We start from the raw sequence: 27,063 nt of genomic DNA on the forward strand, positions 1-27,063 counted from the left end.
GAGGATGAGTTAGAAGAGACTTCATAAAATTAAACATGCCCCACAGTAAACACAGAAATGATCCAGAAAAAAAAAAAAAAGAAAAAATCTTAGCAGAGTAAGACCTTAACAACACCAACCCAAAGGTCAGCCTGATTTTTTCCTGCTCAGCAATTATATCTCTGCCAGATTGTTGCCCGAGTTGCTTGGGCATGGACTTAACATTTTTAAGTATGCCAATGGACTGGAATTCCAGTTCACAGGAACTTGAGATTTAAAGTGCCAAATTTCAGGACAGTAGGCAAATAAAGTCAAAACAGCCACATGGGATAAAGTTACCATTAACAGCAACACCTCTATATCTGAGAAACTAATGCTAGCAAATAAAAACAGAAAAAATGAATAGTAGATGCAAACAGGCAAATAAAATAGTATTTGCATATCTTGTTGGACAAGAGAACTAAATACTGATAGCTAGAATCATCAACATGAGCAAAGAAATGGACTAGGCAAAACTGGGGCAACCATACAGACATAAAACATCTGATTGGTTTAACTCAAACATTTCTTGATTGAAAATGGTTATATTCTTATCCACAGCATGAAATTAAATTGGTATTATCACAGAAAGTATCATTATTTTGCAGTTCTCTTAGAACAACTCATAAGAAATGAAGGCTGTAGAAGACAAGTGAATACTTCAAACTCTGAGCAAGAATTTAAATTCAAATGAAGCAAATAAAGGCAAAGTTTTCAGCACCTTGGAAAAATAAGACCACTCCCCTGATGCCCAAATATAACAATTATTTTCTCTAAATTTTAAGGCAACATGGTTAACAATGCAGAAAGCGTAGTTATTTGTAATAACCAGCTGTCGGCTGACCTAATCTGTGTCTTCAACGATTGAACAAAAAACAGAAGCCACAGGTTTTGACTTTAATTGAAATGTTTTGCCCATCCTATGTAACAAGTTTGTTTCTAGTTTTAAGATATAAACCCCAGGATTTAATAAACAAAAAACAGATGAGAGGTTTGGTTGGCTGGCTTTTGTTTGTGGTGTTGTTTGTTGGGTTTTTTTTTTAAATCACCTCTATCTTCCTAAATGGATTATTAGAGCTAAGTATTACCATGTCTAGTAAATGCATGTCACTGTTCTTCACATTTCGTCCAGGGCTTAGTAGCATCCCAAAGCATCTGTGAAATATATTAAAAAAAATTTTTAAAAAGATAATTAGCTTTTCAAAATACAAAAGCATTTTCTTGAACATAATGGCACAGCCACCTACTGCTTCTAATTTTTTGTTAGTGTTATGGCAACGCTCAGGAAACATCACAATATATATTATAGAAACGACAATGAAATTATTTTCCAGAATGAAGATGACACAAATTAGCATCTGACCTGTGAACAAACAATTATTCTTAAAGACAACTTAGAATATTGAGCTTAAAGATACCGACAATTCCTATACATTAGTAATGGAGATTGGCAAGAAGAAATTCACTCTCTCCCCAGTCCATTTTAAAAATTGTTTTCCATACAATCATATGAAAAGTTACAAATTCAGGCATTCTATCACTCGTATCATCACTGGTATAAAACATCATGTAGCATCACGGGCCCTTAAAATAAAAAATCAACAATGTGCTGAATTTTTAGACCTTCATTCTTTATTTTTTTATAACTGAACTTCTGTATTATACAGGGCCTTGAATTCCAGTTTAATAAAAACACGTTCTTGATATTTTTAAGAGTAAAAAAAAATTAGAATTCCCAAACATCCTTAAAGCATTCACACTTTCGAACTTTCTAAATATTGAAGGCACTACTCAAAAAGAGGACCAAACCAAACTGGGTTGCCCAGGGCCTCGCCAGGTCAAGTTCTGAGCATCTCCAGGAACAGGGAGTGAACGATCTCTTTTGGCAACCTGTTCCAACGCTCAGCTCTCTTTGTATTGGCAACAACTGGCCTCATTCAACAGAGGAATTTCCAGGGAAGTAACTCGTGCCCATTGACTCTAATCCTACCACTCTGCGCCCCCAAGAGCCCGGTTCCATCTCCTCCAGACCCTCCCAGCAGGCATTTGAATGCACCACAAAGAGCCCCCCATTCCCAACCTTCTCCAAGTCTGAACAAAGGCAGCTCTGTCATCTGGGCAACCCACTTATTATTTATATTTTTCAGCAAATGTAAATTGTAAAAGATTATTTGAGCATTCACAGGTTAGCAATGAAGACAGAAGAGTTTCACAGCTTTCAGGCAAGCACACTGATCACAAACAGAGAAATAAAAGCAACTATCATTTCAATAATGCTATTAACTGTAAAAAGTCTTAAGATATGCAATTACTACACCACCTAGTAAGTTTTCCCCTATTATGTTTGGGTATATGATTTTCATTTTCCACCTCATTACACTTAAACAGTAACTTCCATCCACAATTGTATTTTTCCTTCTCCATACTCTTTCACTATTATAATCTAAAAAATTGAAGTGGTAAATAGATCAAAACTGTTGTCTACTAATTTATCTCTATAGCACAACGCAGTGCCATGTAAAGCAGCCAAGGCAGCCAGGATGCTAGGACTTATATTTAACCACACAAGCTGGCTTCTCTGTGAGACTAATTAAGACCAGGCAGAACGTTACAGCAGACTGACGACTACTTGTTTCTGAGGTAGAAATAGCTCCGAGAGGGCTATAATTTATTGTAGCAGGGGGGTCACTAGCTTCTGGTACATCTGCTACAGAGAACCATAAGGCTAAGATTCAGCGGCAGGCAAATGTCTGTGCTTTTCAAAGACCCTAGCTCTTGCTGTGCTTCTCTCAGATGTATGCAGGTTCTGATGTGTGCCAGCCAAAATTTTTGGGAAGTATGCTTCCAAAAGGGTGGGAGTCAGGAACGAGTAACCCCTGCCTCCCACAGAAGCAGATACTTCTGATGACTAGCAGCATCCTGCTATTAGAAGAGTCAGGGCTTCTCTTCCTACTAAGTTCAAAGAGCAAAAGGAGTTCATAAGAGTTCAGGACCCTCACTTGCAGGGGAGCCAGGTTTTACGCAAACAGTTGTCAACACGATCAGCCTCCCATCTGAGGAGGCTGAACCACACACCCACGATTCAAAATGACCTGCACAGACTGTGGGCCTCAGTCTCGCCACTTCTGACATGTTGGGTTTTCTGCACTTACAGCCGGCTACCAAGTGGCTATGTGCAGGTGCACTACTCTGTTTAAATTCAGCTAGTTTCTAGACGCACAAAAAAAGAACTGAAATTATTCTCCACTAATATATATTTCTATTTATGGACATACAAAAGCTACCCACAGATAAGCCTGATGGTATTAAGTTAACATGATAACATGATCTTTAGGAGTTTCTAGTACCGCTGAGAAACCAGCCAATACTCTGTACATCAGTTCTAAGGGTGCCAGTCTAGACTTTAACCTAAGCTACACCTACATAACTTGGTATTAACTCTCCTGCACCCTTTCTGAATGAAAGGCTATTTCACTCAGAACTTTCTTAAAGACCCCTGATTATTAACCAGCATTTTCTTCTTGAATCCTGTAACGCAACTAAGGCTTGATACCCCATACTGTGGGACTGAACCTACGTAGTGCCATCCATGACTCAAACCTAGGAGACAGGAACCAATATCATTTCTTTACATGGATAAAAACAAGCAAACCCCAGGTCAAACAGGCCACAGAGGGAGGAAGGGCCAAAGTCACCCAACTGAGAGTTGAGTCACCAACCTAAGCCAGCCATGGGCCCTACCTGAACACCAGGAGGTGGCAAGTCTCCAAGTGATGCCAGGTTTACTCTTGCGGGACCATGAAGAAAGACTCTTGAACTCTTTAGACCAGAGATCAAATTTCTTTAGTAACATTTTTTTGCATTGTCATTTCCACTTAGAAATACTTTTAAAGGCACATTAAATTGCTTAGAAGATCCCCGTCTGATGTAACCTGAGTTGGTCTTTTATACTGGTTTTGAATTTTCATGTTATGCAGTGTAAGTACATAAAATGACTTACAAGCCTGTGTATCACATGTCAATTGAATACCTTTATCAGCAAAGCTTGTGGTGATAAAAAAAATCCTGATTGAATATTCAAAATGAAATCAAAATAAAAGCTAGTTTCCAAGGAAGGTAGCTTTGCTTTTGGGAAAAAAAAAAACCAACAATCAAATCCTATTCAGACATGCTTAAAGGAGTTTATCGTTCATTAACTGAATTCTGAAGCCAAAATTATTTAAATTAAAAATACACTAAAAATAGGATTTTTTTTTTAAAGCAAATGAGTAGCTAAAGCACAGTTTTACAACACAAAACAGTGATGATAAAAAATTCTGCTGTATATTACTTGTCTAAAATGTTAGTTTCATTTTTTAAATAAGAACTTGAAAGCAAGTGAAGAAATCAATCTTAGGTTCTGGGAGGGTTGTGGGACTTTTTTCTTGATACTCCTGTTATCTTGAATTACCTTGTCACTGAAATTGAATTCTTCTATTGTTACTCTTTTGATAAGATTGCCATCTGGTGGCGTTTGCTATTTTTAAAAATTGAGCTATTGATAAGGAATTTCCTAATTCAAATTAATACAATACCTACTACTACTGCAGTAACATGAGTATAGTGTTAATGAACACATTAATTAAGTTATTCTTCACACACATGATCCACTTCTTGTGGAAATGCTTTGCACAAAGTCAAATTATTCTGTGCAAAAGGGATCCCTCTCATCGAATTTCCAGGAGATACAGCATGAGTCATCAACCATTCCTGAGCTCTTCACCGTCACTTGAAGATAAACATTAGAATCATATTACAACAAAACTACAAAGGAATCCTACTCATCTTGAAGACTCCACCAAAAGAATGCTGCTTCTAACCAGCAGGTTGAGTCCAAACTTGCAGTGTGCCAGCGCATCAGTCTAACAGATTAATACGCTCCAAGGTTTAACATAGCTCAGACGACCAGCTTGGTTACTTTTACTAAACGGTGAGCTGCTGCTAATGCAGGATTACAATAAATGAGTGGTTTTGCACTGCTTAAAACCAACAGAAAGCAAAGTTGAAAGCATTTGAATGTCATATGTATCCTAACACCACATTCAAAAAGACAATTAAAAGGGAAAAAAACCAAGAACATTTGAGTATTACAGGCTATGTTTCTTGTTTTTACCTAAAAGTCACAAGTACTTCAAAAGAAATTTAAAAACAAACCATGCATCTATAAATTAATTATATTGTGCAATGCTACTTTTGTGTTATTGTTGTATTTTTCCTGTCACGTAACTTGGAAAGCCAAGGAAAAGTACATTAAATACCATTCTCTCAAAAACTTAGCCTGCATTATTTTTATAAGAATCTTACCTTTCAATGGCCAGTTCTTTGTTCGAGAGTTGCTGAACTGTAATCACCACCTTCTTCTCAATTCCCTGTTTCAGCTTGAAATATAATTTCTCTCTATCCTTTGGCACAGGGCTAAAAGAATAAAAAAACCAAGTTTCTTTAGCACAGGTATAGAAGATTAACTGTTAAATACAGAAAAGAGAGTAGCAGCCCACTTAAGCTGTTAATGGCTCAGCTCATTTGAGAGACCTCCTCTTCCTTTTTTCACAAGTTAATAAACCCGCACTGAAGAAAACCAGACTGTATACTGTCTGGGGGATTTACCAGGCAAATGTATCCAAAAATGCATGGGATATTTTGGGTTTTAAAATGATCAAAAATACGCTATATACTGGCTATGAAGCAAAAAATAAATGGAAGTTTTCACAGAATTAACTCTCAATTCCAGTGAAAAAAAATCTTGCAATTAACTGTTAGGCAAAGAAGACTTTGCTCCCACGTTCCCTGTAATCCTTAGAGAAGCCTACATTTTCTATCTTCAATAAATTTGGAATTCAATAGCCTATTGAAACAAAAACAAACTTCAAAAAAAAAAAGAGAGACCACTAGACTGTAGTAACTTGAGAAAACTGGTCTGACTAAAGTTTGACAGACTTCCTACTATCTTTGCCATTTACACAGGCCTACCTTGAGCATCCCTCCCACAAATCATGTATTTAAAATAAACTGACTTGAAAAAAAATCCTGATTTTTAATCTTTTTACAGAAAAGATACAGAGAAGAAAACTGTAATAGCAAAGCAACAGCTCCCTTTTTATAACAAGTCTATTTATGAAAAGAGGCTGAATCTATTTTACTGCACTATAGCAGCAGTGCCTTCTGCAAGTAGCTATACACTTTCTTCAAAGAGATTTCTACTTTTCCCTTTCCACTCAGATTACCTAAAATTCCCTTTTCCATCATCTTCTTTGACTTCTAAGGAAACACTGAAAGTGTACACATCACTATCCGGAGTAGGAAGAACAAAGTCCTTTACATGATCAGATGCTTGTTTGGAAGACCGTTTGAATGCTGTTGAGAAACTATACAAAATTCGGCTGACCTGCAGAAAAGCAAAAAAATTAATAGTTTTATCAAAAAAAAAAAGAGAGTATTTTTAATGGAGCATTGTGATGTGGTTTTGAGGGACATAAAGTTACCGTCACTTGCCTCTTATACTGAACACAAAGCATGCCTCACACAACACAAAACATTCAGATCAGGTGTTTAATAACCAAGCAAATTCAGTAACAACATCTCCTATTCCCATTCACATCACATTCGCTGCTCATTGCTCATGTAACACTCAGTAAGTCAATATACATTACAAATTTAGGAATGCAACTCATTAGCGGACCTGAATAACGTGCTTCTCAGGTTGTGTATTTAACAACACAACTTACAGCTTGCTCTTGCAGATGTCAAAAAACAAGATTTCTTCTTTTCTCTTATTTTTCCACCCTAGAAAATCCTTTTCTCCCAAACTATCACATAGCTCTTCCTAAAATATCTAGGGCAGAATATTGTAAAATGATTCTTTGTAACTCACAAGGTCCACACTGCAACTTCAGTCTGAAACATACTCAAAAGGGGTAGGCCTGAAAAAATGAACTATTCATCTTAACTTAGGCTTTCTAAATCTTCGCATTACAGTGCACTCTGGAATTTATTGAAATGCTAAAAGAAAAAAAATCAAATTACATTAATATTCATGTATGACTAGCTGCACATTCTGTGAATGTTATATGTGTTAACTTATTTTTCAAGGCATTATATACCATTTCCATATCTGGAATAACCTCTTAAAATACCGCTTGTATCCTTTTTACAAGTCACTGTACAACACTCAATACTTACTGCCTCTTTAATCTCACAGGAGAAAACATGAATCTGGAACTCTTCAGTTCCACAGCTGCTTTCAGTAAATGCAAAACAGTCACTCTCTGAAGTCCCGTTTTGTCCACGCACACAGAACAACACCTTATAGATGGGGAAAGAGGCGATCTCCACATTGTTTGATTGATCTATTATTCTGTCAAGGCAAGTAATGGGGGACATCAAAGCAAAAGGTCACTAAAGCAAACAGGCCTACCTAAAAGGCTTTTCTGCAATTAAATAAAAAATATCTAAACTGTAATTACTACTAAATTCAAGTACACAAGATGGGCAGTAGGAACAGAAATGTCACGTTTTCCAAATTGAAAATGTAAATGTTTCTGGTTGTGACGTTGGCTTAATTTCTTTTATACTCCATTATAGAGACAAACGCCGTACCTCTATACCATGCAGTAACAATGACCACCATTGCTCTGCAACCATTCATGAAAAATATGGGAATAGAAATGTAGAAACCACAGCAACTGTGAAAATGAAATTTGTATACAAAGATCAAAGAAAATTCTCTCTGTTGAAGAAAACATTATTTATTCCATTTGTTTTTATTATTTATGTGGGACTATATAGCTTAGCAAATGCTTGCTGCCGTCTTCATGTGACTATTAATCTAAGGGCTCATAGAATTTTAAACTCCTCTCAAACTCAGAACTCAAAGAATATTTCAGAAACTTCAGAGAAGACAACAGGGGTAATATACTTCCCAGTATATCTCTTATTATCATATCTGAACAGAGACGCAGGTAGAAAGATATGCCTTTGTTGACACTGTATGGCAACCACTACCACCAACTATGCACTGCATGTTACATTTCAGCAGGCATTTTGTGGCGCCAGAGGAATTTCTCAAAAATAACTGTCTTCAAGAACTGCAGGCACAAATCCAGCAATTCTACCTCCCTGTGCAGGTAACAAAGTCAGAATCTGCCTTTTATGTGTCTGTGCAAGTAACAAAAGAAACATTTGTATGTTACCTTACAGAGCCTTCTGGGATGTTGGGAACATAAAGCGTCACCGGCAAAGGGGCCCGACTGGAGGATTTCATGTTTGCCATGGCATGTAGAGCTTCCGGTTCATTTCGAGGGGCAGACACTTTTGTGCTCCCTAAATAAGTCAGTTTGTTAAACAATACACTGTCCTCTTCCAGGGGTTCACTGGGTGAAGATGGCCTTGGTGCAGAGATTTCTGAAAATGAAGAAACCACTTCTTTAACCATTTGTTTCTATTCTGACACATTATTTTCTGGAAGGATTCCATAGCAAAATCTCCCACTTCCTTTAAGAATGGGCCAGTTCCAATTGCAAGAAATACATTTGGCAGCTTAACGTTAATGTTAAGTCTATTCCAATGCATGTTTCCAAGTACTGCACACGGTCAGATTGCCTTTTGATTCTTTTTAGCAGTGCTAGAACACCATTTTTCCTTAAGCTCTACTCCCCACGTGTTCTTTAGTTTGCTTATATCTCCTTCTAATTTCTACTCATCATTTTGCATAACGATGCCTCTTTAATTCTTCTCTCCCATGTCTTTGCAGTTTATGTAGACTTCAATGTGGTTGACACTTCTCGATAGCTACATTAACTGCTTGAAACCATCAAGGAGCCGGAGAAAAGAAAAGGGATACCTGTTTGCTCCTCTACTCAGCATAAGAAAAGCATTCTTTTTCCAAAATCACACTACTATGGACAGGGGCGACCTTGAGAGAGCCTTTGGGGGGCTTTGCTGTTCTTGTTTTCTGGTGGGGTTTTTTAAGGCGTTTTGACATTTGAGAAACAAAAGGAGAGGAGGAAGAAAAATTCATAAGTATGGAATCAGAATAATCCAGGTTGGAAAAGACCTCCAGAGATCATCTAGCTTTAACTCCTCCTCAAAGACAGATCAGGTTAGTTAAGGGCTCGTTTCAAAACTGGATCGGGTTACTCAGGGTACTCCAGCTGAGTCTGGTATCTCTGAAGATGGACATTCCAAACATCTCTAAGCCATCTGCCCTCTGTTATTTTTATTTCTTATTACTAGACCTAATTATTTCCATAATACTTAAATCATAAAGGTTTGCATATTGAGTTATTTCTATTGGAGAGCAGGAAAACAGTATTTACGAGTATTTTTTGTTCATTCATGCTAAGGTTTGTGTTCCGTTTGAAGCTCTAAAAATCATGTCAAACAGGGAGCCAGTAGGTAAGTTTTTATTTCCAAACAGATGCCATGGAAATTATCTGATACAATGCCACAGAAACGCTCTGCATACTACTGAGGGAAAAAGAATTCTAATTCAAGGCCCATGGAGATGACCACAGCCTTGTATTCCTAATACTAAAAAAGAAAAAAAAAAAAAGCTGTCAAATGGTAACTGAAAATACTCAAATTCTTTGGCAATTATTCATTTTCTTATATTATGTTTCAGCATTATTAAAACACTCCAGCAAAGCCACCACTGAAATACCTATAAGACTGCTATCCTGCACAAAACATTAGCATTTATTAGTCAGCCCAATTCAAAAGTAAAAATCCAAATGAAACAGAGAAGTCCAGATGAGTTTTCACAAAAGTGTAAATCAAAGCAACAATCACATTTCTAAAATTCAGCCTTAGATTATTCCATAGCTTCTAAAAACTTTTGGACCTAAAGGAACACACAAGCTTGGGGGGTAGGGGACATTTTACATAAAAAGCTTTCAGTCCTCCCTTTTTCATCAAAATTTCAAATACCAGCAAAGTACCACAATCATTCCTAGCAAACGTCAAATCTAAAACCGTCCTTACTGATACCTGGTGATAAAACCAGGGCTGAAAAGTTTATCAGTTTGCCCAAGGTATATTTCATTTGCAGGTGGTACTGTCAATGGGTACTAGACAGTTACTGCCCGGGTAACTAGACTACAGATAAGAACTAAGAACACCCACAAGTTACCCAATACCTACTCCTAATTCATCTAGGGCTGGAAACAAAATGAAAATTATCTTGACCAAAAAGAGCAGCACAGGGTATCAATCTGATGATAATCTATCTATTCCTGTCTAAAAATCCTCAAGTAATGAGAAAGAAGAAGAGGGTCCAGGGTATTCTCCAGTGGAATTTTGGAATGAAGTTCCAGAAAGCTTTATATTCATTTTAAGGTTAACTCGAAACTGTATAAAGGAAAAAACCTGCCATATGTGATTGGGGGGGGAAGTACTTTAACAATACCTGTAGTAGAAGGGTCTAAAACAAGGTGCAAAGACGGCTGATACGTTTGACCTGTGGACCTATCTCCAGCTGCCTGGCTGCAGGCATCGCTGGAACCTTCTTGGAGAGCAGAGGAGTCCTTCTGGTCTTTTTCAGAATCCCTCAGTATCTCCTCCATTGCCTTCTCCAGCTGATCATCTCCATTGGAAAATACCTGTAAGCAAAAGGAGATGACTTTTATTTAAAGCTACCTGTAGCTTTACTTTCACTATTATTTTTCAAACATATAGCCTTACTAATTGCAAAACTTAAGAAACTTTACTAAACAAGACAACACACTAAGCACCTATAAGACTATATCATAATATAACTGACGTCCATTTTACCAAACAGAACTAATCACACAAAGCTTCTGATACCCACTAAACATTCACAGAACATCACTCATTGTATCTTTTCCTTTTTAATATTTAATACTACAAAAGTTAGAAGTTCCTATATTAATGAGGAATAACCAGTAATTGTGTATTTTTATAAATTACCAACTTAAAGTACAAACAAAAACCTTAACAGTTAGTTTGATATCAACTTTTCAGCTGTGCAGTATTAAAAAATAACCTCAACACAAATGAAAAGCTGTGATTTGTGGGCAGTTTAAATGACCAATATAAAAATAGCTACATTTCTTTTTCTAAAGATTACTAAGAATAAGAGAAGCTCAGCATTCTCCAAGAAATTTATTTTTTTTTAAAGATGTCCTGTATAAAGCATCTTTTCCCTTGGTGATTCAGCTCATTTTAACGAGTCACTCATGCCTCTGTGCCTAATCCTTCTATCTCCCCTTCCTCAAGGTCCGCTCACTGATCTACACACGCCTATGGAAAATGACAGGCAGCAGAATGACATTCTTCTGATGAATAAAAAGGACATTATAGACTTTTATCTGTTTCTTACATTTATTTCTTACATATTACATATAAAATTCATACAATTCTCCAGCTGTAGAATCAGTGTTTCACAAGGTGATGTGTTTAATTTTCTGGAAGGAAATATAAAGGATAGAGAGGAAAAGCACAGGGAGGACAAGTAACCTGGCCCCTGCTCCATTCTTTCTCCCGAGTCACATACTATGCCAGCAGTGGAGCCACATACTTGCATTCTAGTTTCACGCAGCAGTTGGCTGCTCTTCCCACCCACAGCAATTTTCTTGTGTTATACAGGACACTAATATATACCTCAAAGCTTAGCACTAAAGCACACTGGAGCCAAAGATCTCAGATTCAACAAAATTAAATCAAATGTAATCTAATGTCTCCTCCCATTACATAAAATGCATGTTCTCACTGCTAGTCCAACAACCATCCATCTAAAAACTACAGAACTCTATTAAAATTCTATGATTCTATGAAAGTAACAGGTTTGTGTGTTTAGATCCTCCAGTCAGAACAAAAACAAAAGATCAGACTTAGTTACAAATTTGTCTTAAAGAAAATTTTACTGTCTTAATCATATCCAGTCCATTTCAGTTGTTCCACCAATTGTCCTCACCAATTGGGAGGGGGTACAAGTGCAAGGAAATAGCAAGAAAATTACAAGACACATTCCCTAGGGAAAAAAAAAAAAAAAAAAAAGAAATCCAACCTTTCACAAGTACTAGCTTTTAAAACAAAAGAAAAAAACCCATGGCCAATAACAGAGTTGGCATTATGGATTCTACCTCTAGTTCACCTCCCTCTTTCCAGACATAATTACTAAAAAAGCAGCTAGTATTTAGTACAGACAGAAATAATCGTCTATAAACAACAGTTATGCAAAGACAGACTAAGTACTTTTTGTCATTTCAAGGGGAACAAATTGCTATTGTTCCAAGTAGACCAAAACCAGTATATCAGCTACTGCAACTGAAGTGGGGAATTTTGTAATTAACCAATCAGCTGTCATCCAACTGTTAAAATATTCTGCTTTTTAGAGGTAGAAAGCTTTTAGGAAAGGTCTTGGTCATGCCTAAAGTAGCACTAAGCAGGAAAACTAAATTAAAAACTAAAAAACAAAACCCTCTGTGGTCTACTGCTATGCAGCCTAATTACATGCTTTTAAGATAACAACACTCAGAGCCTCTGGTCCCTCAATAAAGAATAATTCCTGAGCTTTAATCTGAAGTTTGTACTTTGAAAAGAACTTCTTAGTCCTTTTACTAATGTATAAATCCACAAAATACTAATAAAGCTGTCCCCTGAAGAAGTTATTAAAAGAAAAACTGAACTGCCACTTTTGGACAGATTTGCTTGATCTGAGCTGTCAGTTTCACCAGTAATTACAGCCAGAGAGTCTCCTCAAGCACACACAAGTATCTTTGATTAATTATTCAAAAGAAGATGCAAGCTTTTTACCCATACAAATCTTGCTACACATTTAAAATGAAGTAATAGTAAACCTTTAGGTGAGGTTTTTCATCTTTTCCAGAGGTGTCTTCAGATTGCTGATGAACCAGGACAAATTCTTCATTAATTAACGTGGATACAGTTTCAGAAGTCCTACTGGTTTTGCTAAATGATGTTTTGACTTCCATGTCAGGTCAGTAGTCTCCTCCTGCCACAAGAGCCTAACAAAGAAGGAAAAATATTAAATTATTAGTTTTGAAGCTACAAACAATATGTTAATAGATGTAATATGAAGTTATTGTGGAATAATCTAATACTTAAATGTATATGAATGTATTAAACTATATTCCTCAAACTCTGATTTCATTGGTGTATGGGATCTTTTTTACATAGCAAGTCTGATTTTTAGGGGGTGTGTTTAAAAATCCTACGATTTAATAGCAGTGGCTGTTATCTATGGGTATGGATAACACATGAGGAAGTTTACCTCCGAGCTTCCACTTCCCCTGTTTTTACTCTCCCAGAGCTCCCGCTGCCTCCTGAAGTCCTGCCATTTGGTCTCCCTCACACAGGCACATTTCTTACCCAGACTGTCACCCAGGTTGGGTGAAGATACAGGTTATCGGAAGACTTAATTTTCCAAAAACTGCATATCAAAGTGTATGCTAACCACATGAAAACATATTTAGCAATGGATTATGTTAGAATTGGTTTTATTACATTTATATCTATAGGTGATGAAGTCAAAGGTGATACTAAACCACAATCACATCATCTCAGCAAATTTATCTGAAACCACCTACAACAGATTTAAAATTAACCACACTACTTAAAAAAAACACCAAAAAAAACCCACACACAGAACCCCCCCACCCACACAAACAACAAACTATAAATATTATGGAAACTGAGAACAAGTTTTCTCTTCTTGTCTGCACAGCAAAAAAATAAATTTACAAACAAAAAAATAAAAGGACAAAATAATGGCCAGCCCATACTTTACAAGCTCATATAAAAATAAAAACACAGAACCAAAGCCATCCCTAGCACTTCAGAATGAGGACAGCTACTGTAGGTATCCACCAAATACAGACAGCATCACTTATGGTCATTCAGAAGGTCTTCCCTGATTCCTTAGGGAATTAAAAGCTAGAATGAAGAACACTGTATATTAGATTTTTTACATTTTAAATGGATCTAGGTTTTTATATTTTTTGTGTTAAAAGAAAAAATGTATTTTCAGGTAGACTTGATAAATAGCATGCACTTCCAGATATAGTCTATTTCCATATCAGTTTACTGAACAATACTACTCCGGCTGAATACTGAGAACTTGCCATGTGCCGAATTAACAGCAGTGCTTTACATCATTCATGGAAAATGGGTGTATTAAAAATGAAAATCTCGAGTGAAAGGAATGCTCATTTCCTCCCCTATTCTAGTCACATGCTATATAGAAAGCAAAAGCATATTTTATCATCAGTCTTTGATCAAAAATAAATTTTAATGCCAGAGACAAACTAAGCACCAAAAATCACGATCAAGTAATTTCTCAAATTAAACAACTTGAGTGAAGTTCATGTCAGAGTTTAAGAATATAACTGAGTCTCATGAAAATTATTGAGATTTATACTATCTTAAGTAGTAAGCTACTTATAGAGAAAAAGTTTCTACTTTTACATTATAAAGGCACACGATCTTCTGAGGAAAAGCGGTAAAAAGAATAAAAATCTCCCTGAAAGAATCATGCAGTAAGGTTATTTGGGGAAGGGAAGGAGTAGAACATCTGAAGGGGTTTTTTTATTCTCAGTAACAAGAAAAGAGACGCGCATTCTGGACTTTCCAGTCACCTCCAGTCAGTAGATGGTTATTTCCCTTTTGTTGTTAGCTTTAGTCCTATCCAGGACTTACTCCTTTTTCACTCGTTATTGAGTTACACACTTGAATTCCCCCTTTTCCTACAAAAGGTAAGGAACAAATGACAATGTCACCTATTAGACATGTACACAATCAAGAACAGACCTCTACTACTAAACTCATAAGTAATTCTCTTTTTTTGATTGTCCTTTCTGATGAAAAGCTGAAAGTTAAGAATGTAAGAATTTATTCTTGATTGCATTAGTCAGAACATACAGACAGTTGTACAGCCTACAACGACGTTAAATTTATTCTCTGAAGTTAGCAGCAGACAATCGTGGAGCTGCATGCTGTCTCGGAATACTGACAAAAGACGTTTAGCATTTGCTTTATCAGTTTAATGTTACTGGAAGGGCAGTAACCAGCAAAGAGGGGCTGACAGTCAGCAAACATAATGCACCTCAGCTACTTTTGCATGAAGTCCAGCAGCTTAGTTTAAGCCGATAGTGCAGCTTAGTTCCAAATGAATGAACATGGCCAAGGTGCGAATACACACACCTTCTGTTCTGCCAACCCTGCTCCAAGCATTAAAACCTCAGACCAGATGGTAGCTTCCCAAACCACCAGAGCCAAGAGTCAGTACTGCTCTTCCAACAATACTTCAGAAAGATATCAAAAAACTGTGCTTTGAAAGTTCTCTTCACAGTAAGAAACACTGGCAAGTATGTACTACTACTGCACGAAGTAATTTCTACAAAAGAAGCACCTTGAATAGTCACGTTCCTTCCTACAGAGAAGATAATTTTCCCTCCACACTTTGACAAACAATAACACACAGAAAAAAAAACATTCAGAAACCCAGCAACAAATACACAGGAGGAAATTTTCCTAAACTCAGCTAAATAAAGCCAAGTATGAAAAAAGGATTAAAATTTTTAAAAGTAACAATTTCAGAAAGGTCTTTCTGACAAACATATTTTGAGATCAAAGGATGTTAGAAATACAAAGTAATTAATCAGACTTGCCTAGTTTTAAAAGGAGGGGGATGAGGGGTGGATCTTGCTCTGAAGCTGTAGCGATACATCGACTGAAGAAAAGCTGCTGATTTTCTCTGTGAGCTTTATTGCGTCGTTTTGGTCAAGTCACTTCATTTCTCTGCTGTACTTCAGTTCCCAGTGGTTTTTTTTATACAAAGCTAACTAAGCCATACTACTTGGAATATAGGCGTTTTGGGGCCAGAGACCAGAACTTGCTACACATACATACAGCTTTAGGAGGCCCACACGTAGGAGCTTCCAGAAGGCACCCCAGGTTCATTGCAGCTCCCTTTATAAGGTGGCTTAAGCAGCTGCAGAGCAGGAGAAGCTGAAGAACAGCAATCCTGGAAGGGTTGGGTGGATTCAGCACTGTGTCAGAGCAAGGGGGATGGGACAGAAATGCTCCAAATTCCTTCCCTCCCTAACTATTCCACGTTGTCTATATTGAATCTAGACTTGCAAAACCGCACCACCTACAGAAGGACAAATACCCAGGTAGTGATGTACGTCCCTGGGATGGCTGGGCAGAGTCCCTCAAGACAGGGCACTGCTGGCATCACACAGTCACTGCGACAGGAGAAAAGAACCAAAGGTAGCGCCACTCACTTTCCAGAAGGGACCTGCTTTGCAGACTTGATTAGATTCATAAACTTCCTCATCAAACTCGTCCCCGAAAGGAAATACCAATTTTTACATGAACCCGTCTTCTGAAGCAGTTACCAGATATTTTGGGGCTTACTTTCACTTTAGGTTCAACAAGTATTTCAAAGTTACTGCTCAAGTTCACTGTTGGTTCAGAAAAAAAGAAAAAAATATTTAATTTTGTTTCAGCATTACAACCAACAGAAAACAACAAAAAATGATAAAATGTAGATATATGAAATAAAGTGGAAAGACATCAAAAAGCAAGATAAATGTTGAACTATTTATTTTCAGTAAGCAACAAGAAACATGTTTTTAAAGGAAGCTTCCTGCCTTCTTGAAAGAAGGCAATCAAGAGCAGGCTCATTCATACTTTCTTTTGTCAAACAAACCAAATTGGGTCCTGTATTACGGGCAGGCTTTCAAAGCCATATAGTTTGCCTCATGATCTCAAACCCCAAACAAGATACTGGTAAATAAGTTCTTCCTATTTCGGAACTAAACTTCCTCAAGGGCATCTCTGGGAACTTTCTGAAGAGGAAGGTCCAATACAGCTCTGCAGAGATTCATCTTCTGCTAACAGATGTCTGAAGCACAAATGCATACTGAAAAGCGTAGTTTATTCCCTTTTTTTGAACCGCACAATACAATGCATGACAGCAGAAAGAGCATTACGCTAACAGAACCTGAAATCACAGATGCTACGTGACACAAATTTCTAGTTTACTGAAGCAACGTGGTTACATCCTAACTTGCCACCGAGGGAACTGGAAGCTGGACAGACACTGATGGTCATACACACACGAACACACACACATATAACTGAGTGTCTCGATCACAGACACATCTTACTTTTAAGAAATGTGTGAAACCCATGTGTTAGCTCTCACCCCATGAGCTTGCTAACATTAATGAGAGGCATAGGTAGCTCACACCCCTACGTGCTTGCCAACACTAACAAGAGGCATACTTTCCCCAGAAACCTAATAAACACTTCAAATACACAAAGCTTTACCTTCTCAATGCCTTCTCGGACTAAACAACTTTATAAAATTCCCTATCATGTTGTATGTCGAAGCAGTACAGCTAACCATCTCCCCCAAAACCCTTTTCTTCTCTAGTGATTGAGCGGACACACAGACAGAAAAAAATCCTAAGTTTCAAAATATCTTTTTGTTCAAATCTCACCGAGAACAGCAGCACTATAACTTTATCCTTAATCTCAATTTCTCTTTGTGTAATCTTTATATAAGAAACTAAGTCTCTATGTTCACACTAACTACTGTTTTATTATCCATAAATTGTTTCCCAGTGTCTTATCTCTGACAGTGAAAAACTACATAAAACTCATAGAAAACACAAATAAGCAAGCAAGCATTTACTTGGCTTACCAATACCATTTCCCAAGATTAAAATCAACCTAACACTGAGAGATGACTGCTGTACCACTATATTTTAAAATAGATGTACGTATATGTATATAAAAATTCTTCTAATTTCTGTGAAAGCAATGTTAAGAACAACAACAAAAAAACCAAAAACAAACAAAAACCCACCCACCCCCAACTAGAAAAGTAACCACAGGGCTTATTTTGGCAACACTCTTTCCTCTGTGAAAGCAAACAACTACTAAGTAGGCAACAGCAAATGATTAGTCTGTTCATGGACGGCAAACTGTTTTCAATTGTTGTACCGGGTGCTTAGATACAGAGGTTTTGCAGACTGTTTTCACACATCAATTTTATAGCCAAGGAATAACAATTTAAGGAAAACAGAATCAGGAGAACTACACAAGCAACAAAATGTCTACCCTCCTTCAAAAACATACTACATCCACATCTTATCAAACGAATTGTAACCAGTGCTTTCGAACAAATTGCATTATGAATACTGAGACATTTATTATGAAGGAAACAGCTTTCCTGACTTGAATCTCTGGATTACGCATAAACGACTGAACCACTTAAGCATTATAAAGATTCATAGTTTGGAGTCTCTCAGGGAAAAATGCTGGGTTTATCCACCTTAAAGCTAAAATGGTCAGGGTGAAGAACCCCTCTAGAGGAATGGCTGGTCCATGGCTCAGGCAGGGAAGCAGCTGGCAGCTGCAGCCAGAGAAGCACCACCTCTCCTCTTCAGCAGAGATCATCAACCGCTGCAAGTCATGAAGGAAGATGGGAAGCAAATTTAAAAACAAAACAAACCCACTGATCTGAACCCCTAAAATTTACATATTGGGGGGAGGAAGTATTATGAACACTAGACGAAATATCAGTCCAGATAAGTGAAAGAATATCAGGTAAGCTGCTGGCTACAAAGCTAGCCTCCCATCAAGGTGGGTACCTCCTTTTTGGTTTTATTTGTGCAGGTTGAGCATGTAAGAGTCATGGAGGACAAGCTACACTCTAGACAAAGCAGAGTTAAAAATAAGCTCTGGGGGATTCTTTTTAAAATGAAACAAACAATTATTCAGGCCTAAGATTTGTCCATACATAGAAGTTAGTGGCATAAGGGACATCAGCTGAAGAACAGATCACGCTAGCATACATGCCTCTTGCTGACACAAAGTGATTTACGCTGTTTACAAGTACAACCAATGTCAGCTAATCCAATTAGTGCTTAACGAATTTAAGGACAAACATAAATACATTTAATTTTCTGCCAATTAAAAGGAAAAAAAAAAATTCTTTCTCCGCCCTAATCCCTTCCAAAAAGTACACCTTAGAAATGTAAGTAAGATGGTTTCCTGCTACCCTAGAGGTGTTATCAGTCTTCGTGTGTACCTTATCAAAAAAATAAAATCACACCTACACGTCAAGTTCTGGCAAACAGGTTTACACAGTAGCCTACCAGGATTTCAAACAACTAGCTCAAGCACAGTTGCTGATTCTGCCTCGAGGATAAAGCCAGTAATGCAAATAAACTGGAGTACACCTTCACGCTATTTCCCTGTCATTAACTAAGCACTAACACTTCAGCTTCTTGAGCCAGTAATAAAATTTTTAACTTTGGAAAATATAAAGTAGCAACAAAGAGTATCCAATTTTTCATAGCTGGGGTTTGACAAACTTGGATTTCCTATTTTTTTTTCATTGCTACGCGATGCTTGCAGGCAGCATTCAGACTGAAACTGAGCACCAGCTGATTTACTGAACTGTACAGCCACTCACTCAAAAATGACCTATATTCCAGAGGAAAGCAGTACCATAAGACAATCATTGTTTTAAAGATATCGTTTCACCATTTATTCCTTAATAGTAAAAATAATAGTGTTGATCTAATTACACCCAATGGAACAACCTCTCTCCATTAAATATATTGAATATTTCAACCAGGTTTTTCTCCACAAGCTATTATTTCCAATAAGAATTACATGATGTAAAGCAAAAGAGACCATACGGAACAGCAGTATGGTACAATGCAGTCATGATTCTGGGTGCCAATATTTCTCCTTGCCAAACAAGTGCCTTATAAAGTGTCCCTTCCGACACCAGTGAAACACACAAGAAATCTTGATTCATTGCCTGGCACCAACTACCTTCAGAGGTAGTAAAATCCTTGTTCCTCAAAGCCAGAATTTTAAGTTACAACAATTGTTATCTTGAGATTTGTAATATGCATTTTGGGCATATTAGGTTTCACAGATTTAACTTGAAATCGCAAAGTTTTGCTCTCAACAACAGAAGCTGCCCTTATACTACCAACCACAGACAACGAGATTGCTATGTCTCATCCTATTTCTTAAAAACCGTTCAACTGCAGTCAGTCCAGCACTGCACTTCAGGATGGACTAGATGATGTTTCGTGCTCTCTTCTTTAAGTCTTTCATTCTAGCAGTCGTAGAAGGCAACCATGAGTTGTAATGAATAACCACACCAGACATTTTTTTCTATTATTCAGTTAGATTTTCCAAAAATCACAAAGATTTTGAGTTTTGATTTCACAGCCATCTAGACCTCTACTGCTTTTGTACCAAAACTATACAGTTTCTACAGTGCACTCAAGACTTTATAAGGAACAAAAACATTTCCTTTACAATAGGAAACAAAAACAAATTTCTTGTTAAAAAGAAATACTTCCACACATTATGTACTTAAAACCTTTCAGGAAGCAAGCTATAATCTTAAATTATCACTTGAAAATTTAAATATTTAGATATAACATGAAAAGATGGAGAAAGCAACCACAGCTATTTTAAAGACCAAGATTAACTGAAAGGGAAACCTCCTGAAAGTTAAGCTAGCTGCTTGAAATTGAGAAATACAGAGAGGTGTACCTGGCAATTAAAAGCCACACTAAATTACCCTGTTTGTAAATACTGCCTCCCTTAGTCCTATGCATGATGCAGTGCAGTGGTTCGACTAGCATTCTAATTTTTATTTGACCGGTAAATTCTTAACACCTTCTGCATGCCAGACTAATCTGATGGCATTCCACATTCCTAGGGCAAGCTTTCGTAACTATATTCTGCAATGCAGCTCTATTGCTAATTTCAAAGGCCTTGACAGGTTTTAGAAAACAGTGAATAGAAATTCATGAAAGACAATAAAACTGCTTCCTTAATAGAAAAATTATCTTCCACTGCTAAGAACTGGTCAGTATGTAATCAGATATACCTGGTACTAATACACCACTCTATGCCACCTAACCACATTAGGGGAAAAAAAAAAAAAACAAAACAAACATAACAAAAGGCTTTCCTTCACTTTCTGCTTTTTCAATTTAAGATCTGAAGAATCAAACCAATTTGCTCATGACGTTGATCAAGAGGAGAAAACCAAGGTTTGGCCTCAACATGCAGATCACTCTTAAAGTTTTCCAAAGTACCTAAACTCTTCTAGGACCTGGTGTACGATGTGCCTATGAAAGTTCCTGAAAGACACATACCAAGGAATAATGCATACCTTCCTTAATTGAAACAGAACTCTCTTTTTATGACAGTGTGTTTTTTGAGCAGATTTCTCTGTGTAATCAGCTTCTCTAATCATATTATTTCAAATCCATTCTGTAACTCAAGGAAAAACTACTGCTTGGAAAGGTAATATTAAAAATAATAAAAGCAATTAACTCCTATACAAAAGCCTGTTAATTCAGTTAATAAACTACTAAGAATATTTTGTAATTCTGACCAAAAAAAAAAAATAATTACTTGACCTAAAGGAAGAATCCTTCAAAGCTGTGTGATCAAGTACCTAAAAAAATCACACAAAGAAAGATGTTTCTGTTGCATTACCTGAAGTTACCTTCAAATTCTAACCCAAGAACGGTGTGTGCATGGGTATGTGTGTATATAAACTCACACTGGCAGATTGTGTAAGACCTTGATTTTCAGAAGATGGCATGCATAATGTTCTTTTCCAAAGCCTTTTTCATACCAAGCCCTGGAAAGCTTAAGAATTTCTTAAGCACGGTTTTCCTTCATGGACTGCCTGAAAAGAGAAATGGGAAATAGAAAGAACACATGTGCCCTTTTTCCAAGACACAATTTCTCTTCTTTTTAGCCCAGACATTCATAATGATAAGAATTTATTTTTCCTCCTAAAGGATTAAAGACACAACTAACTTTAAAAAAAAAAAAGTTAAAGCCCATGTAATCAAAAGGCAGGTATGATATTTTGATCATTCTATTTTACATTCTTGTTTAAACATTCTTTGTAACAGCTAACAGGTATATCTCAAGGTATTAGAGAAAAGACTCACAAAAAGCCACTTTTAACCAATGATTCCAAAGAGAAAAGGTTACCAATAGAAAAATTAATCTGTGGCTGCCAAAGAAAGCTTTTGATTTGTTTTTGCAGCTTTTTTCTAGTAATCAAATCTGGTAAGTAGAATTGCTTTAAAGGACAAATTCTATCTTAAAAACATGACAAAAGGGCTTTTTTGGTCCTTCTTGTGGTGAAACTATCACTGAGCTCAAAGAAAAACAGCTCAAAAAATGTATTTTTTTTTTTAATAAATAAACTTAGCTCCTTAGCCATATCACCATTATCTAGATCTTGTGCACCTTGTTTATTAAATTGAATTACTCTCATTGATTACATTGGTGTAAGCCTCAGGCTACTTTACATTACTCTATAAAATCCTAGAATAAGCTCTTGCTGGGGAAAAGGTATTTAAAATAATACAATATAGTTCCTCATATCATCACCAAGCGTAACTGCAAGAATCTTGCAAAAAGCTACGACAGAACTCTTATTAATTTTCTTGCTGCAATCATCTTGTCCAACACTACTCAACAACCATTAACAAACCCGGTATGTCTGTCAAGAGAACGTATCCAGAGTAGCTTGTATTTTAAGTGTTATATCACATTTTTAATTTGATAAATTCACCGGCTTACATAACGCAAGAAATCCTGAGAAGCCAAAAAGCGGCAGAGCAATTGCAGATACCTTTGTTCTCTTTTTTTTCTTTTTTAATCACAGTCTCCCTCTAAAAGTTTAAGATAGCTTCCCAAATACAAACACGCTTTACTATTGGTTTCAACACAATTGATACACGGTTGTCACTAAATGCAGATACAAAAGCTTACTATCAATGTTTACATACTAAATACTTCCACAAAACATTTTTACTTCTAGAAACAAAGGCAAGAAGTTATAAGCAACTATCTTAAATATAAAATTCAGACATGTGAAGAAGTGTGAAAGATCGTGTTCTATTCAGTAGTCACATCAGCATACCCTTTCCACAGCAGTATTTTCAGCACACTACCTTGGCCTCCATAAAGAGAGGCCATTAAGTTATGAAGTCCCTAAATGCAGCACAAGCTAGCAAAATGACAAACACACAGTTGAGAGAATGCAACTAACAAAGATGCCTACCCCAAACAACCTCGTACCCAAAGTGTTAGAATGGGCACAGCCGACACTGCCACAGAAAAACCCACGGAAGTAGTAAACCGTTTACAATACAAGGAATCCTAACCCAAAATACCAAGTGCAACCTAGACGAGCACCAGCATTCCACCACACATCCAAGTCAAAGCTGAGTCTTCAACCAGCCCAACAAAGCACCCAAGCCCCACCTGTGCAAAATCAAGTATCAGCTGTTCAGAAGCTGCAGTAAAACAGACCATACTAACTGCACATCTCACAGTGAAAGAATATAATCTTATTATGGCACCTCACATTAATTTTCTGCGAAACGTACAGAGTAACGCAACTACTTTTTCCATACTCCACAGTAAGACCCCAGGAGCTCACTTATTACCAGAAAGAACAAAAAGCAGAATCAGAGAGGACAAGGAGAGAAAGTGGGAGAGTATGTTGGAAGAAGGATCACTTGTATTTGTCTTATTGTAACCTTGGATTTCTCTGGCTACTACCAAAAGCTAGGTAATAAACTACACTTCAGCCTGACCGGTTTATAATCGGTCTCACTTTCTGATGTCTCAATACGATGAAAGAAAAGAAGAATCAGGAAAGGGAAGCTCTAAGGCTCAAAGACAAATATAGCAGTCACAACAACTGTGAGGAACTTCCAACTTCACCTTAGCCTTTTGGGGCTTGACAAAGTATTCTCCTGGACGTTTTGATCAACTCTTTCCCCTCTCCCTTCACAGTTTTTATACATCCCTATAGCAATAAACAGTAACAATTAACATTTAAAACAATGTAAAAATCAGCTACTGACTTTTCTACAGTGCCGTTAATCATTTTCATTCCTTACTCCTGTTTCCTCAAAATCACTGAGCTGTTCTCTCCAAGAACAATTCTAGCCAGCAGTTCCCAGTTTCTTCCAAGTTTATGCTACCAACACAAACTACTAGCCATTAGGATCAAGTATAATACCTTTACTGCCTAAAAAAGCTGCAACACTTCCCACTTTCTCTGCCAAGATTTGCACAAGTATCTGGGCAGTCTACAAGACTGACAGCTAACCCCAGAGAAAAAAAGGAGGATTAGAGCATTTCTTCAGCCAGTTCAACACTTGACTACACAAGCACCTGTTAGCACAATAAATGCACAGAACACAGACAAAACCAAGCAGCTAGGGCTGGGGAAAGCTACTGCTGTTGCCGCACTGCCACCGAGAAGTTACTTGTGAGAACTATCTTCAAAATAACAGGAAATAATGAAAGTATACACCAGTGGAACAAAATAAAACGAAGGGTTCACAGAATGGGGAAAAAAATAAATCCTTTTTCTGCACATGCATTGCAGATGGCTCAGACTAAATTGTATCTTATTAGCTTCTCAGTCACACCTAAAAAAAAGAAATAATCAGGCTCCCATGAAAAAAGGTATCGGTTTGCAGCATTCAAACTCTTAATAAAGGGAAATACACCGGTACATTATTTAAGTACAAAGAAAAACACTCCAAATCATTTTTGCAAGCTTATTTTAAAAGTTTAGACAGTTATTGAATTTCTCCACCTGAATTCAAATTCTGGATCTTGTATTTTGTATCTAAATATACACACACACAAAGACAACGCATTAGGTTAAGATCATTTGCTTCTTATTTTCACACTGATTTGCCTGCAAAGGCCTGAGAACTGAAAAGGCATAGCAAAGCCTTCACCCTAAGTTAAAATTTCAGGAGGGGAATAACGAGTTAAACAGAGAAGAAAAAAATTAATATGCATACTTTTTTTTATTGTAACATATTTGTTAGAAATACAAATATGCATACACAATATGTGTACACAATATACAAATATGTGTATTGGAATAAATCTGTGGCACTCAGCAAAACAATTTTGTGTAATTTCAGAAAAAAACCACAATAATAGTTTGCATACACAATAGAAGCACAAATTAGAACCATCTTACTTATGCTGAAATAATAGAAAACAAGACTCTAGATCTCTGTGAAGTGCTGTAATCAAGTCAATATATCTAAATTGAATTACTTCGAACTGTTTTTCCACTGGAGACATTTCAGTAAGCGCATATCACTATAGAATTTATAATCAAAGCATTCAAAAATACCTGGAGACATACCACTATTATACCACTGTAAGGCCGTGAGACTACATGAGTAATTGTACTAAATGGAAAAGCAGTGTATTTCAATGTAACTGCCTTTTAAATAAAACTGCTGGGGCGGGGGAGAAGGGTGTGCATTTCTAGTTAAGATAGAAACCTTACAATAAAAGGGTCTATTTCCCTAAATAGCACTGAAGATTATGAAAATTAACTAAACAATTAGTTCACTACAAATCAATCCTTAGACTAAATCCTCAGACTAAAAGTCAATCCTTAGAGTAAGATTCTCAGACAAAGCCTTAACTCTCACTCTTTTTCTCTCAAAAGGAAAAATAAGGTTAACCTATCAAATGCACAGAGAACTGCAACAGATCAGCATCTGGAAAATGCTTCCTACCCCAAAAAAATCTGGTGGTGTGTCTTAAAGTACATACAAGAGACATGACCTAATCAGAAAGATCAGCTATACTTGAATTGAAAGTACAGCTACTTAACTTTGTTCAGCACCCTGAAAGTACAGAGGTTTAAGAATCACTTATCACTGACAAGAAATGTAACTTCAAGACTATTCCCTAACTACTAAATAACTATGCTCTAGAAACTTCTACCTTTACATCTTGACATACAAAACTTGCCATATAGAAGTTTTGGTAAGGAAAGAATAAAAAAAATAAAAAAAAATAGAGAATGCAAGAGACATTCTGACAACTGTATTTGCCTGCAAGAAAACACCAGGGATTTGTCATAAATGATAAATTACTCAAAACTGATTCCTTACATTAAAAGGATTACTACTCCATGAGTTTTATAGCAAGCAGCAAGAAAGGACTTTTTTGTCACTTACATTCACATCCATTCCCCTCCTCACCCACGTCACTGACTTACTATATGATGTTGAGCAAATTACTTCACTTCTAAGCTCGACAGTAACATGGAAATCATACTCAGCCACTCAGCAACGGCCTTCAAGATCCATTCTTAGATTCAGTCACTGACTGAAATCCTCTTCTAACTGACAATTTACTGGTTCTTAAAAACACCTTTAACTATTCTTTTTTGTGCCCTTTGACCGAGACTCTCCTATTTAGAAATCACATGGGAGATGCTAAGAATTTGAGCAATTAAGCCGGGGAGTTGTCCACCATCATCAGTAATGAGCTTCACTATTTAAGAGCGTGCCAGCAGCCTAATGTAAAACAAAAGGTAATATTCGAAAGGCGAATGTGCAGACTGCAATTTCACCATTAACTACAGTGGTTATTGAGCATTGTTTTGCATAGAAATCCAACTCCACTTGAATACCCTTCTACTATATTAGAAATTAACTCAGAACTCCAAACCATGCTAAAAAACTTAATTCTAGATGAAATGGATACCAAAGACCCATTCAGACAGAAAAGCTAGACCAGGAACTGATGTACCCGAGCCCATAACCAAGGCTTTATCTCGGTACTGCTAAGCCAACCAAGGTACATCAGCACAAATCACAACACTTAAACCAGTTAAGAAACTGAAGGCAATGTCAAGCACATGCAGAGAGTTTAAACCAACTGAGAACTTCGTCTGAAGCTGTTTGCACAGACTGTAACTCAACAACTCTCTCCCTTATTTTCTCCTCAAATAACTGAGAAACATGAAACCCAAAGATAACAACTATGGGGTCGAATGAATGCATGAAACAAACTATCCCCCACTACACATTTAAAATGGTTCAATTTCCAAAACTTTAGTTTATTCCAATGATTTCTAAAATGAATTTATGCATTGACAGAAAA

The 27,063-nt window shown here is 36.8% G+C and overlaps 1 protein-coding gene across 3 annotated transcripts in view; it reads right to left on the reverse strand.

Moving 5' to 3' along the window:
• Nucleotides 1–27,063, reverse strand: part of RABGAP1L (RAB GTPase activating protein 1 like) — a 252,573-nt gene that overhangs the window by 218,740 nt on the left and 6,770 nt on the right. For all 3 annotated transcript variants that reach the window (XM_063343730.1, XM_063343731.1, XM_063343732.1), the window contains exons 2-8: nucleotides 12,873–13,040; nucleotides 10,460–10,652; nucleotides 8,247–8,457; nucleotides 7,237–7,411; nucleotides 6,282–6,442; nucleotides 5,362–5,472; nucleotides 1,107–1,173 (exon numbers count right to left, since the gene is read on the reverse strand). In XM_063343730.1, coding sequence (XP_063199800.1) covers nucleotides 1,107–1,173; nucleotides 5,362–5,472; nucleotides 6,282–6,442; nucleotides 7,237–7,411; nucleotides 8,247–8,457; nucleotides 10,460–10,652; nucleotides 12,873–13,007 — 1,053 coding nt within the window. In that variant the 5' untranslated portion in view covers nucleotides 13,008–13,040. The remainder of the gene's footprint in view (nucleotides 1–1,106; nucleotides 1,174–5,361; nucleotides 5,473–6,281; nucleotides 6,443–7,236; nucleotides 7,412–8,246; nucleotides 8,458–10,459; nucleotides 10,653–12,872; nucleotides 13,041–27,063) is intronic.

The sequence above is a fragment of the Chroicocephalus ridibundus genome, chromosome 8, assembly GCF_963924245.1.
Source record: "Chroicocephalus ridibundus chromosome 8, bChrRid1.1, whole genome shotgun sequence".
Taxonomy (NCBI): Eukaryota; Metazoa; Chordata; class Aves; order Charadriiformes; family Laridae; genus Chroicocephalus; species Chroicocephalus ridibundus.